The sequence below is a fragment of the Grus americana genome, chromosome Z (assembly GCF_028858705.1).
Source record: "Grus americana isolate bGruAme1 chromosome Z, bGruAme1.mat, whole genome shotgun sequence".
NCBI lineage: Eukaryota > Metazoa > Chordata > Aves > Gruiformes > Gruidae > Grus > Grus americana.
The window spans coordinates 9,677,760-9,691,377 of record NC_072891.1 but is presented as its reverse complement, the minus strand read 5'-3'; the positions used below and the strand labels follow the sequence as shown (position 1 = coordinate 9,691,377).

Genomic DNA, 13,618 nt, shown 5'->3' with positions numbered 1-13,618 from the left:
CAATACAAACAGAGTGATTGCAGAGGTGGTTGTTAAATTCCTAAATTCCATGCTAGTTCCGTGGTTCTGTAATTTCTTTCTTTTATACTAAAACTTCATTCTAAATTATTCTTCTGTCACTGGCAGATCTGATTTAAAAGGTTTCTGTACATCCCTGCACTCTTGTCTTTGTTCACCCTCCCCCTTACAGAATTATTACAACTTCAGTTATGCCAGTTCAGCTGCCTGCAGCTGTACCTTAAAAGAAATGATCTGTTGCGGGGGGTGGGTGGTGTGTTTCATTGTTGTTCTTTAGCTACTAAAAGCACACAGAGACAAAAACAACGAAGAAGCCCTTTCAGTTGTATTTGACAAGTTGGTAACATGGCAGCAGGGTCTGAGTGACAGTCTGTTGAAGAAATAATAGAAAAGGCTGAGTTACAAAGAGGTAGGATATCTGAGGACTAGGATCATTGAGAAGGGAGTGCGGAAGGGTGAGGAAAGCAAGTGTTGGTCTTTGACTACCCGGTAAGTGAAAATGGTTTGTGTGTGTAGCAAGGAGGAATGAGAGCAGCAGTAACTCTTATTTCAGTAATGACAGCCGGTTGGATGCTATCATGGGCAAAGCCAGGGTGAAAACTGAGGAAGAAAAATCTCTTACGAGCCCTGCCTTAGGGCACAAGTTTTTTGAGATGCTGTTGCTGGATCTGGTGTCCTTTAGTGCACTGGCTCTGCTTGGTATGCAAAAGGCCAGGGGCAAGCCAGCAGTGCTCAGCCCCTTTCAAGACCAAGTCCTGTTTAGCTCTTTACTACTCATTATCACACTGGGGCGGGAGGGTTGTCCCATAACACTGCTAAGCATGGCTCATTTCAGTTAGCAAAGGTGTGGTGGTGTTACTCAATTCTGCAGCTTCGCTCCAAACTCTCCTGTGCAAAGGGTGTAATCTCTGATTCCATTTTCATCGAGATTTAGTGATAATTGTTAGTAACCTTACAAAACAGGGCATTGAGTTCATTGGTGGTGTAGGTCTTGCAGCATACAGGGATGTGTTGCAGTGTGGTATATCAATACATACACGAGAGAGGGACCTGCGGGGCGAGGAAGCAGCAGCAAAAAGGCTGTTGTCATCTGAGACTGCACAGGCAAGCATTGCTTGAGTGCTGGAGGGAGCTGATGTCCTCTCTGTTTCTGAGTAACCCCACCAGGGGAATGTGGTGCTCATTTCTGGGTGATCGCTTACTAGAAAGATATTGTCAAAGATCAGAGGAGAGTGGCAAAATCTGTTGCTATGCTAGTGGTATTGATTTATTAGAGAAGATTAAAATACATGTGGCTCAGATAAATGTTGACTGAGACTGGAGCAGAAGGGAGAAATGTAATATTGTTCAAATACTTAAGGAGTATTTGCACCAAAAGAGGAGATGGATTTCTCAGTAACGTGCCAGATCTTTAGCTATGACTAATAGTGTAAAGCTGGTAGGAAAAAAAATCCTCTTTGTTTATCTCTAGCTGAGTATCAGAAACATGTTCTTGTTTGTGACACATACCCTTTCCTCCTACCAAACTCTGAAGCAAAAATTCATGGAACATTCATGCCACTTTCCATGCTATTCTGATCTCCTTAATTGCATATTATATCTTTCTCCCTCGACTTTGACTTATCTGTTTAGACTGTGTGCTCTTTTGTAGACAGAATCGCTCTTACAAGTGGTTGTAGAGTGGGTCCCCCTGATCCTGATCAAGGCCCTTTAGGTTATGCCATAGCCTATAAATGAGTAATAATGGTAATGATAGCGTGAGATATATTTGGCTGTGGAATGGCTTCCCAAGGAGAGTAGCGAGAGGCTGATTGTTAGCAAGAAATGTGAAGAAGCACACTGTAGGGAACAGTTCTTCGTCAGCAGGGAGATGGCGGGATGATCTAATAAGTCTTTTCCTTCTCTATGTTGTAATTCTGTGAATACTGCCTTGGAGGGTTCTCTAAAAGTCTCTGATACTGTAAGCTCTCTGTTATGTGGGTGTGGGTTTTACAGCACTCCGGGAGGCTCTTGCTGAGGACACTGTGTAAATATATTCTGTTTTACATTGTGTGATGTATTTTAAATAAAGGGATCAGATCTTTTTTTAATTGCTTTGAAATATTCTGCAGTCTGATCTTTTTCTTTAAGAATTAAGAAACTTTGAGATGCCTTTGGAAAATACAGACCCATTACAGGCAAGAAATACCTCCAAACCTGGAGTTGGTTTAAATACATATATAGCACTATTGAATTTGCCTCCTTCTGTATCCCACAGTGAAGTGCCTGCTCTAATTCCCAACCTGCATGAAAGTAAAATAGGAATCTCAGGCTAACTGGCACAATCCATTTGTCTCTGATTCTTGATTGAATCTTGTTCATTCTTTTGATGTTTCAGCCTCAAGAATTGCACTTCTCTGTGTTCTTTTTTCAGTTTTGCCATCTTGACAGTCAGTACATGGGAATATCCCGACGGTGTTTTTTGGTCACTTAAGATGCAGTTGACTCATTAAAGGCAAGGTCCCCTATCTTGACTTGTGGCCTTTCAGGGAATGACTGCAAAGTCAGCTTCTCTTTCTCAGCTTTCATTTCCTATCCAACCAGTTATGAACTCTAATGTTCATTGGCATGTTCATCTCAGGCTTGCTGGGCCAAATAGCATGCTGGTTAAAACCTAGCTTAGAGAAGAAAGAATCATATAGTGGTTTGGATTGGAATGGACATTAAAGACCATGGAGTTCCAACCCCCCTGCCATGGGCAGGGACACCCTCCACTAGACCACGTTGCCCAAAGACCCATCCAGCCTGGCTGTGAAAACTTCCAGGGATGGGGCATCCACAACTTCCCTGGGCAACCTGTTCCAGTGCCTCACCACTCTCATAGTGAAGAATTTCTTCCTAATATCTAATCTAAATCTATCCTCCTTCAGCTTAAACCCATTACCCCTTGTCCTGTCACTCCATGCCCTTGTAAACAGTCCCTCTCCAGCTTTCCTGTAGGCCCCATCAGGTACTGGAAGGCCGCAATTAGATCTCCCTGGAGCCTTCTCTTCTCCATACTGAACAACCCCAGCTCTCTCAGCCTGTCCTCATAGGAGAGGTGCTCCAGCCCTCTGACATCAGCTCAGACCTATGCATACTGAACACAGAAATCTGGTGACACAAAGAGGATCCAGTGACAGTGCCAAGGTTCCGCACCGAAAGTTGTTAAAGAAATCAAAGTTTCTGCAGGATTGGAGGAAAAGTCCTTTTATGGATTTACTGCTGATTAAATGATAGCAACAAAGGGACTTAATATTAATTTTTCATGATGCAGAAGAATCAGCATTGGGGTCCTCTGGAACCCACTAGGCTGGTTCTTCATCAGTGACCTGAAGCAAGAAGTGAACAGCAAAATTTTCTGGGTGACCTAATAAGTTTGTGGATGATACTAAGTTTTTTTCAGATAGTAAAATGCCATGTCAATAGCAGGAAACTCCAAAAAGGCATCAAAAATGAATGAGCAAAAAGGTAATTTACCTAGGGAAGAGACATCAACACCATGCCTACATGGTACTGAACTCAGAGCAGGTTGTGACAATTTGTGAAGTCGAAAGCTTCCCAGAGCTTCACAAAAGCTTGTGGATATAGAAGCCTTTGAGTACCCACATTTTGATTCCTTTTTGTACTTTTCATCTCTGCCTCTCAAGAGAAACATAGTAGAAGCTAGAAAAAGGTGTACAGGACAATTAAAATGATCAAGAGGATGAAGCAGCTGCCATACAAGGAGAGACCAAAAAGCTATGACTTTGGATAGGAAAAGACTGAATGAAAAAATGATCAAAGTTTGCGAAGTTGTGTAGGTGGTGGATAAGTTGAGAGTGTAACTGTTGTTCACTTGGTCCCACCATGTGAGAGAGACTAACTGCAGTCAATCCTTAAAAAGCACTTGATGACACTAGCGGGATATCGGGTTATAACAGATAAACAAAAGTATGTCTTTCAATAGCAATGAACTTGCTGAGCTTACTGTCACAGGACATTGTGGAAGGAGCAGGTTGAAAAAGGAATTACTCAAATTTGTGGGCAACAGATTGGTACATCGATATTGAAGGGACAAGCCAGGGACACACCTCTAGCATCCCTAATGCAACAATTTAGATGCAAGAATAAAGATGGCAGAAAGTGGCTAGGACTCTTTAATTTGGGTAGAGTTCTGCCCTTCTCCCATAGAGCCTGGGTTAACTTGGGGATGGGTGATCAGTCACCACAGCCAGTTTTTCCAGATAACCTCAGGTTGTATCAATAGTGTAGTGTCTTCAGGTTTGGGGTAGTTTGACTGCTGAGGCCACTTCTTATCTGCATGTGTTTTTTCTTCTTCTTTTGTTTGCCCTGTTGGTCCCAGTCAAATAGGGATCTGATATTTGCTTTATAATAAGAAGATCAGTTTCCTTTTCTGTAAAATGGGTCTGTTCCCTAGCCCTTGAATGTGTTTTTAGCTGTATTTAACATTTGTAAAGTGCTTGGAGGCAGGCAGTGTTTTATGAATACAAAATAGTGTTAGGCTTTGTACTTAGGCACAACACTGTACAGTAATTCAAAGGCAATTCATGTAACATTAGTAAATCACTTTGAACTTTATGTTGAAAATATAAGCAGTAGTATAAAAATAAACCTTTTTATTTCCTCTGGTATATACAGTTAAATAAAGTAAGCCTATACAGCTACTAATCTCCAAATCTGTATTGCCAGTATGCTTTGTTGAAATGCCATCACCTTGCAGCAGAGACATTCTGTGTGTTTTGTACACATTTATGGTTGAAGAATAAATTTTCAGAGACTGTAAATGAAAAGATATCTTTGAACATAGTGATCAAATAATATCTGACACTCCTTGTTTAAAGAAATATACATATATCTCACTGCCAGAGTATTTATGACTCTAATAAGTTTAGTTATTTTGCCTCATGGGGAAATTCTTGCTCCTCCAAATATCAAACTTATTTGGGATTGTGCTGTTTTTTTCAGGAAGGAACAAATGATATTATTAGTTAAATAGGACTGTGCAATATGAAAATACAATAGTGTAGTTTAAAAATTGAAGAGTGTGTAAGAAATATATTTTACCAGCAATGGGAAATAGACAAACATTAAAAATTCATTGACATATCCCAAATGTCTAAATAAATAAATAAACAAACATCACTGTTCAGCCAATTGATGCAAAGATGCTCTGTGCTTACCTTCAAGAGCACTATTTTCTCCAATATCCTGCGTGGTAATGAGTTCTGTGCATCACTTTTGCATAATCTGACCATTTTTTAGGTACTGTACATTGTGGGACTGTCTGAACTCTGATTGCCCAGCAGGTTTGACAGAATTTAGACAGAATACCAAGTGGTTTCAGGTGATTTCTCAGCAACCATCCTGGGAATAAGTAGCCTTATGGTTCTCAGAGCAACAGCCACATTTGCGTGTTTGTCGTAAAAATGTGAGCGCCTTCCTTCCCATTCAATTTGGAAACACAGTGCAAAGTAAGATGCACCTGTAGATGTTCAGGGAATTGTATTCCTGCTGCGCAGGTAGTGAAACAGAAATACCACGGAAGGAAGGATTGGGCTCTGTGCCAATATGTGTTTATTTTTGTGCTGTTTTCCTCTTTAAAATGTGAATGTTTAATGAGCTGTTCTGAATGTAATGCTTTATGATGTTTCCTGTTACTGGAGTGATGGACTACAAAACTCTCTCACGTTAAGAGTTTATAAACTCTACTAGATACTTATTTAATTAGGAGCCAATGCTGAAAGTTTCTAATAAAATTTCCAAAAGCACTTTAGTGAGTGAGGAGCCAAATTTCCAGCAACCTTTGTTAATTGTGCAGAGGAGATAAGGGGAATACTGTCACAGCACCGTGCAATGCCTGACCAGGATGGATTTAGCCACCCAGGTAATAGGTCTGCACTGACCCAGCTATACTGGCTTGATCCCTGTGGTCCCCTCTTGGATAGTTTGGGCATCTCCATGCTGCTTTCTGAGCCATATTTGGAAATTTTACCTTCTACATTAAAAGCAACGGTCCAATTTCTTCATTGAAAGAAGAGCTTCAAAGCTTACCTTGGTCTGTTTTTTCTACTCCCATCTCTGTTCTCTTGCGTGTGGCCCTGCCTTCCTCATGCTTTGTGCACTAATTCTTTGTGTTCCCTCTCCTGATGGAATTTTTTGAGACTTTATGATAAGATTACCTTCACCAAACTTTAGCTGTCTAAATAGTTAGACTTCTAATCCAAACTTGTAGACTTAACAGATTTTCTTCTCCTGTGATGAAACATGCAGACTGTGAAGCTCATGAAAGTTAGATTAAAAAATATACATGGGGGAAGTGTCAAAAACAGGCTTAGAAAATAGATTGTTTTCCATTCTGTTTCGGAGGTGCGCATTGACTTTCCAACACACTGGCAAATGTACCAAAAAGGTGAAGACAGACTGAATTATCACCATCCTTAAAGGGACAATTGCCCACCTCATTTTCCTTCTGTTGAGAGGGCAAAACCCATCAAAGAAAACGTGTGTAAACGTCTAGCACTGATGGGACATTTGGTTGCTTGGTTGAACATCTATACATGAGGAATTTCTGCACGTGGCTAAATGTACAACGCTGATACTTCTGCAGAACATTTGGGAATTTTTTCTCCTTGGGAAGCATGAACAATACGAGGGCACTCTTGGCTGTTAATTTGCATTAAAAGACTGAAGTTATTATTAAGACAACACTTAATGGCTTCAGTGAAATCAAAGCTGCAGGATCAGGCACCCAAGAGTCAGAACATTTCAAACAGGAAAACTGATCTAGCGAATCTGGCTCACATCATCTTAATAATAATAATGATGATGATGATGAAGCCTGGTTTTACTTATGCATTTATTCAGATCATGCAAGGAATACATATTCTGGTTTTAGAGAAACTTGCATTTCAGGATTTGAGCATTCTGACTGTGTCTCTTTAAATATTTGGATACAAATAAATGGTGAGAAAATTGTCTTTGTGAGCTTCAAACCATTCTAGGTCTACTCTGTTGCCTCCAGCCAGATGCTGTCTGATGGTGCCTAGACAAACCAGGGCAAACCATTATCATGGGATTAAACACTAAATACCTGCAAGGAGCATTCTCTTTATCAGATAGCGCTCTGTTAGCTGAGTTCATTCACTTTATTGCATATATAACTGTGGTGTCAAATAGACTGATTTACAACACCTGGTCTTTTACATAATCTTTGCTATTTGCTGTGCTTGTAATCTGTCAAATCATTTAGCCTTCCTGATAGCAGAAATGCTGTAAAACTTAGATAAACTGCAGAAGAAATGAACTTGAAGGTACTGCTGAAATCTAGGGCCTGCACGTTTGCTATAAATGCACTGGCTGGTTTGGTTTCCCCCTACCTAATCTGTGATTGAATGTGGCTGCTGGAGAAATTGAAATTTTATGATAGCACTACAGTCGGAGGAGATAAGCATTTGTATGCTAGACTAGATTAATCTAAAAAGAAGTTTTAGGTGTGGCTAATGAAACCAGTGTATGTGTTAACTGGGTTTCTTTGGGGTTCAAAGCATCTATGAATATCTATATAGAGTCTAGTCCAAAACTTTCTGTATGTGAAAAGTCTAATACAGCTATGTCCTAGTTCTCACTATCACTGCGGCTTATTCCATCTTATGTTGGAGATATCTTTAAGGAGCTTCAGTTTTTAGAGGGTGCTTTCTGAATGCTAATACAAACAACAGACCCCTCCAAAATGGTCTTACTTGGCTACCCAAAATCCCCATGTCCTTCTGAAATTTTTGGTTAGGGTAACTGTAAGGCATCACATTTGAGTAGGGTTAGACACTTACACAGCTTACAACTGAAACAAAACTAAAGCTGTATTTTTTGTTTTGAGTCACTCGGTTTTGCCTACTAAGGGTGATTTAAACAGATAATAAAAGACATGTAGACAAGCTTAAAATGTGAAAAAGAAATTTGTAAAATGAGGTTCTGATTGGGTGAAATGCAAGATAGTACATCCGAAGGGAAATAAAACAGTCTATAGGTAGTCAAATAGAGGAGAGCGCCCTGTGAGGCAGTAATGTCAAGTCAGACTGTATTAGAAATGGCGGCGACCATCAGATTGGAAGAAACAATAAAAATTGAAGGAAATACGAGAGATGACTTTTCCAAGTAAGCATAGCATAACTCCAGTGGTTGCCGTTAACATCAGTATTAACTCATCGGTACCACAGTTAACTCCCTTGAGCTGAGGCAGTGTTTCTGTGTCCCAGACACAACTATGAGTTACCTTGTCGTGGTCAGTTTTCTGATGATGGTTGGGACATAACACTCACTGCTGGAACTAATGAAAGATATTTTGCATGGTGTTGCTGGTGTATGGAAGGAAGTCTGTTTAACTGCTGCTGCTGCAGGATGTTGTTGGACAGCACAAGTGGTAGCCTGCCTCTGGGAGATACGTTGGCCACTAATCTTTCACATCAATAAACTGTTGTCAATATTTGTACTTGAACATTTTTCATCGCATCTGAGATGAGGAACCTATTCCAGGCGTCTTAGTTGCTTAATCTTCCAAGGCTCCCACTGTCCTGAAAGGAAAAACAGAGGCTTTCCCACCGGGACTCAAAGCAGGAAATAGCTTGAGATGTTTCCTCATGCTATGGATGAACTCTGCTTACCAGAGGGACCCCATGGAAACAAACCAGCTACACTGATACTTTAGGTTGGGTGCTGTGAATAATGGTCAGTGCATGTAAGTCATTGAATGTGTGAATTATTTCAGCATTGGGAACATCAGGCAGGTTGGTGCTAACAACAGGATGGAACAAAGAGGACTTTTGGGTAAAACTCTTGAGTGATATCCCTTAGACTGGAGAACAGCCTCCCTGGGGAAGCAGTGGAAACGATATTGTTTAAGACATTTAAAATTGGACAGGAGAAAATATATTGTAATGATCAATCCTGTGCTGGTGTTTAGATCAGGTCTTGCCTTGTGGGAATATTAATAGGAAGTCTCTGTCTGAAGTAACTGCCATTATTCAGTGTGTGTTACTAGCTAACATTGGCTTGCAACCTTCCCCCACATCTGTACTCACACTTAAAGGACAGCCTGAGTAATGTTTAGCACCTTTGCCTTCTCTTTTGGTGCCTCAAGTCTTGATTTTGTATTGCCTTGCTTAGATTATATTCCTTCAGTGCTTCCACCAGACAGACTCCATATAGTGCATGGAGATTTACAGGAAGCATGTGTAGTTCCTGGCAATAATGGTAAAGTCTCCTCATGTTTTCAAATCCCTGGGAAACTAAATCAAGTGTAGAGGTCTATTCAAAAAAGTGCAGCATGTGTGTGAGTGACTTCGCCTCTGTGGGTCTGGCTTGTACCAGTTTGGTGTATTTGGCTGTCGTATCTCTCAGATCTGTCCTCAGTCTTCGGAGTGCAACTAAGACATTACACACCTCAAATGGAAAATTTGCTGAAACAGCTTAAAGTAACACAAGCACCGTACCCATGCTTTGCTCACCTCTTTTTCACTGCCCCTGTGTTGGTATTGCTCATAGAAACCCATGTGGCAAAATTTGTTCTGTGCTGGTAGCCTCCATTAGACAAATCGAGGTCTAATCTGAATTATGCAGGTGGGAAGACTGGATTAAATTCCTGCGTGATGTTGGGATGCTTAATGGAGCTCCATTTTCTTGGTGTGTTTCTGTAGGTATGAAGCCTGTCTTCTTGACCTGGTTGAAGGTATGAGTCCAATATCTGCCCGAGGACACCTCTGCAGAGAATCTTGTGACAGGAACAAAAGGCACACCCCTCGTCACGTGAGCCACAGGCCGTCATCTTGGTACCAGACCCCTCGCAGCTCCAGAAGCAGAGCAGATGAGCTGGAGGAGAGCCGGCTCCTCGAGGAGATTTTCTTCATTTGACACACCTCATTGGTCTACAGCCCTTATGTAGAATTTTTAGGACCTTTATATTGCTGATTTGTTTGTGTTAAAGTACCATTTATAAATTATTTGAGTGACAACTGCTTGTCTTCCATCTTCCAAACCATAGCTAATTAGCATCCAGTTTCATTTTGGATTTAGTGTAATCATGGTGCAAGAACATTGTTGGGGTAGACCAATCAGAAAGTGTTAACTTTTTTTCTTAAGTCTTTCATGTGCCAAGTAATCAGTCTAAAATAGAATTTTTTTTAATCTACAACATTTTCTCATAGATTGAAGTGACAGTTTTGCCAGCCTCATATCGGAAGTATATTTCATTATCGATTTTTAGCTCTAAAGCAGTTTGCAAGAACTGCCTAACGTTCAAGAACGACCACGTTAAAAGTAGATTATTTTCTAATTAAACAAGTCTATTTAAAACCTGGCATATTATAAAGGTACAAGCACTTTAGTACTTTTTTCAGTGATTTTATGATCTGCTTTTTCCTGCAACATTCTGATGTTTAACACACTGGGTTTTTATGGGGTATATCGTAATCTCAGCTATACAGTGTCTAATAACATTAATAGACGATGTTGCAGGTTGATGTATTTGGCAACCGTTTGAAATATATTCCTCTCTAAATCAGTGCTATTTGACAGAGTTTATGTGCTGGGTAACCTAACCCTGAAATAGCAGAACACAGTCAGACCTTGTAGTGGTCCAAAACCTATTTGATGTACTGTTCAAGATGAAATATATAGTAGTGGTAGTATAAGAACAGTCTTAAGACATTTTCACTAACTTGCACTATTTTGATCCTGTATCCAGGCTCCATTGTAAATAAGACAAATCAGTAATTATTTCCACTAGCGGCTCACAATGCACATTTCCCTGCCGACTTTAATTATTCATGCTGTATCTATTTCAGTTTATTTAAATGCACTTCCATCTACTGCATGTAGTTGGTTATTTAAAGAAATGTGCCGAATTGGTAAAAATGACTGCAGATTACAGGATTAATGGTCATTTTCTCCACAATGCAGTGTTCATATTTTATTGTAACAGTAGCCACCGGCACGTGTTCCTAGAAATATGAGGCTAAAATACTCATTCTGCACAGTAAGATTGCAGCAAGGGAAAGGTAGAATTGAGCCAGAATGGGCAAGTTCTAGGCCATTTTCCCCCAAAACGCCATTTTGTGGGCCAGTACAGCTTTTCTGACAGTCTCTTTAGGCAACTCTGCTTATCTTAACGGCAGCGAGTTGCTGTACCAATCCTTGGGGTATCGCTGCTGCCTGCCTCCTGCACACTCACTCCTGTGCAATGTTTGGTGCTCCGCAAGGAGCTAGCATGGCTTGGCAATGAGGCCCGCGGTGCGTCTCTGATGAGAGCATCAGTGCAGGATATCTGGCATGTGCCCCTGGCAGCACTGTGCTCTTACAGCAATGAAACAAAAGGAGAATGAAGGGGAAGATACACCTCGGGTTTCTCTGAGCTGTTTCATTCAGGCGCAGCCTTAATCACAAGTTAGGTGATATCCTTTTCTTGCACCCCAGATGAATTTTAAAAGCTGCTTGGAGGAGCTTAAAGGAGGGCAGCAGCATTACTGGACCAGAAAATAACTACTGTGGTCTGTCCTGCTGTCAGGGAAGTATTGTAGTTCTTTCCATTATGTCTATCTGCTGTTGAATGTCCCTCTTGTTCTGCTCCGTGAGCCTGCCAAGGCACAGGTTTCTGCTTAAAGCCCCAGAGATGTATTTGGTGTCCTGACCCACGTATAGCACGTGGGGAAATAGGTTTTCTCATTCTGCTGGCTGAGAAGTCAGCTTCTTTAAGAGGGCAGGAAAAGGGAAGAGAAAAACGTACAAAGAGGAGCAGGAAAACCATGAAGATACTACCATCACATAGATCTTACGATTTTGGGTTGGGTTTTGGTGTTTTTTTAGTTTTGTTGGGGTTTTTTTGTGATAAGGTTTGGCATTTATAAAGAAACAGTTCTGTGATTTCAGTCCCATTGCTTCTCTTCTCTTTTCCAGTCTGACTGAAACTTTAATTGCCTTTTCTAATAAGTGCTAACTGACCTTTTGAAACAGCAAAAAAATACATGTGTATCTCTTGAAAGGTACCTTTGTGTACCCAGTCGAGAACACTGCGTGGGAGCATTCTGTTCTTTGGTGGTTTGTGGGTGCTAATATTTAACTGCTTTAGGATTCCTTATGATCTATTTTGTTCATTAACAATTCTAATTCTGATAGTGACTTCTGATTTGAATCTATATTTTGGTAGTAGCTCTTTTTAAAAGGACATCGTCAGGGCTGTGGGCTCTACACTCAAGGTGCTGTCCATCAATCAGAGGTACACGGGAAGCGTACCTTTACAAAGCCAAGAATTTTAGAATTAAGGCGGTTGAAACGTCTGATGGGTGAAGGCTGTGACATGTGGATGAAGAAACAAAAGCTATTAATTTGGTAGACCCTGTGAAAAATGATTTTTTATAATGCTGGCTCTTGCTCTAGTTATCAAGAGTACATTAGGAATAGTGTTTAGCAGTCACTGCAAGCAAAGATATTTTGCCATGAGGCACTACAAAGTTGAAGTTATTAAAACATTTATAGCCTTAGAAAAAAAATCAATGATTGTCAAATAGGAAAGGACAAAATCAGTAGTTGGGACTGGGAGGGGAATTGTTTTCCATCTGCTAAAACAGTAGAGGAAATGCAAAAATTAAACTAGCAAAAGCAATCACTTGACAGTGTCCTTTTAAGTTTCAGCTCCTATATTAGGAAGTTGCCGCTGGGGAGTTAGTCCAGCCGTAGATTGTTTGTCCAGAGTGTTCCCAGTTAATATGCTTCAGCTGTGTTTTACATGAAGCTTTGTGGAGTAACATGGCTTCTGCTAAGGCTCCTACCCATGCCTTCACTTTGTGTTCTTCCCGAGTGGCTTGTACACACACACACACATACACACACTTGCCGAGTGTTTGTGTAGTCGTTGTTTCTGTGCACCTTGCACGCCGTGGACCTGTAGCGATCAGACTTTTTCCACTTCTAGCCTCTCCAGTCTCGCTGTTGAATCCTACCTTGAGCATATATTTATGTATGTAACTGAGGTCTTAATCTAATAAATTATCTGGGGGTTTCGTTTAATCTTCCAGATCTTTATTGACTTATCTCCTGGTTTGTTTTGTCTAGCTCAGATGTCAATTCTGCCATTGACAACATGTTCCGCTTTCCACATCATCGTGTCATATATATTCTGAATCTCCAGTTTACTAAGATAGATGAGGAACTCCTTTTAAGCCTTCTTTTCCTCTCCAGGACATGGGTTTTGCTGTGAGAAGAAGCAGGACCTCTTTTGGAGCAAAAAGTGGGGGAGACGTCTCAAAATACAAAAAAGAAGAGAAGGGGAGAGCCAGCACCATGCTTTGGAACAAAAAGGTGGAATTAAAGAGTCAGGAAGAAAGGATGGAGGTAAAGGCAAGAAAGGACAAAGATGCAATGCAGAGAACTGTACCAAAGGATGACAGAAGGTATAGGTTGAGTGGAACTGAGCCAGAAGGAAGAGATGAGTTGTTAAAATATAAGTTGATGAAGATGAATTTTGTGCTTATATCCTGGAGTGAGAAATGTCTTCAAGCACCGGTTCCCAAAAGAGGCTTATGGCTCCCCACTC

At 40.7% G+C, this 13,618-nt stretch overlaps 1 protein-coding gene across 5 annotated transcripts in view; it reads left to right on the top strand.

Moving 5' to 3' along the window:
- Positions 1 to 13,113, top strand: part of KIAA1328 (KIAA1328 ortholog) — a 180,218-nt gene extending 167,105 nt beyond the window's left edge. For all 5 annotated transcript variants that reach the window (XM_054809792.1, XM_054809789.1, XM_054809793.1 and 2 more), the window contains one exon: positions 9,729 to 13,113. In XM_054809792.1, coding sequence (XP_054665767.1) covers positions 9,729 to 9,942 — 214 coding nt within the window. In that variant the 3' untranslated portion in view covers positions 9,943 to 13,113. The remainder of the gene's footprint in view (positions 1 to 9,728) is intronic.
- Positions 13,114 to 13,618: the final 505 nt, after the last annotated feature.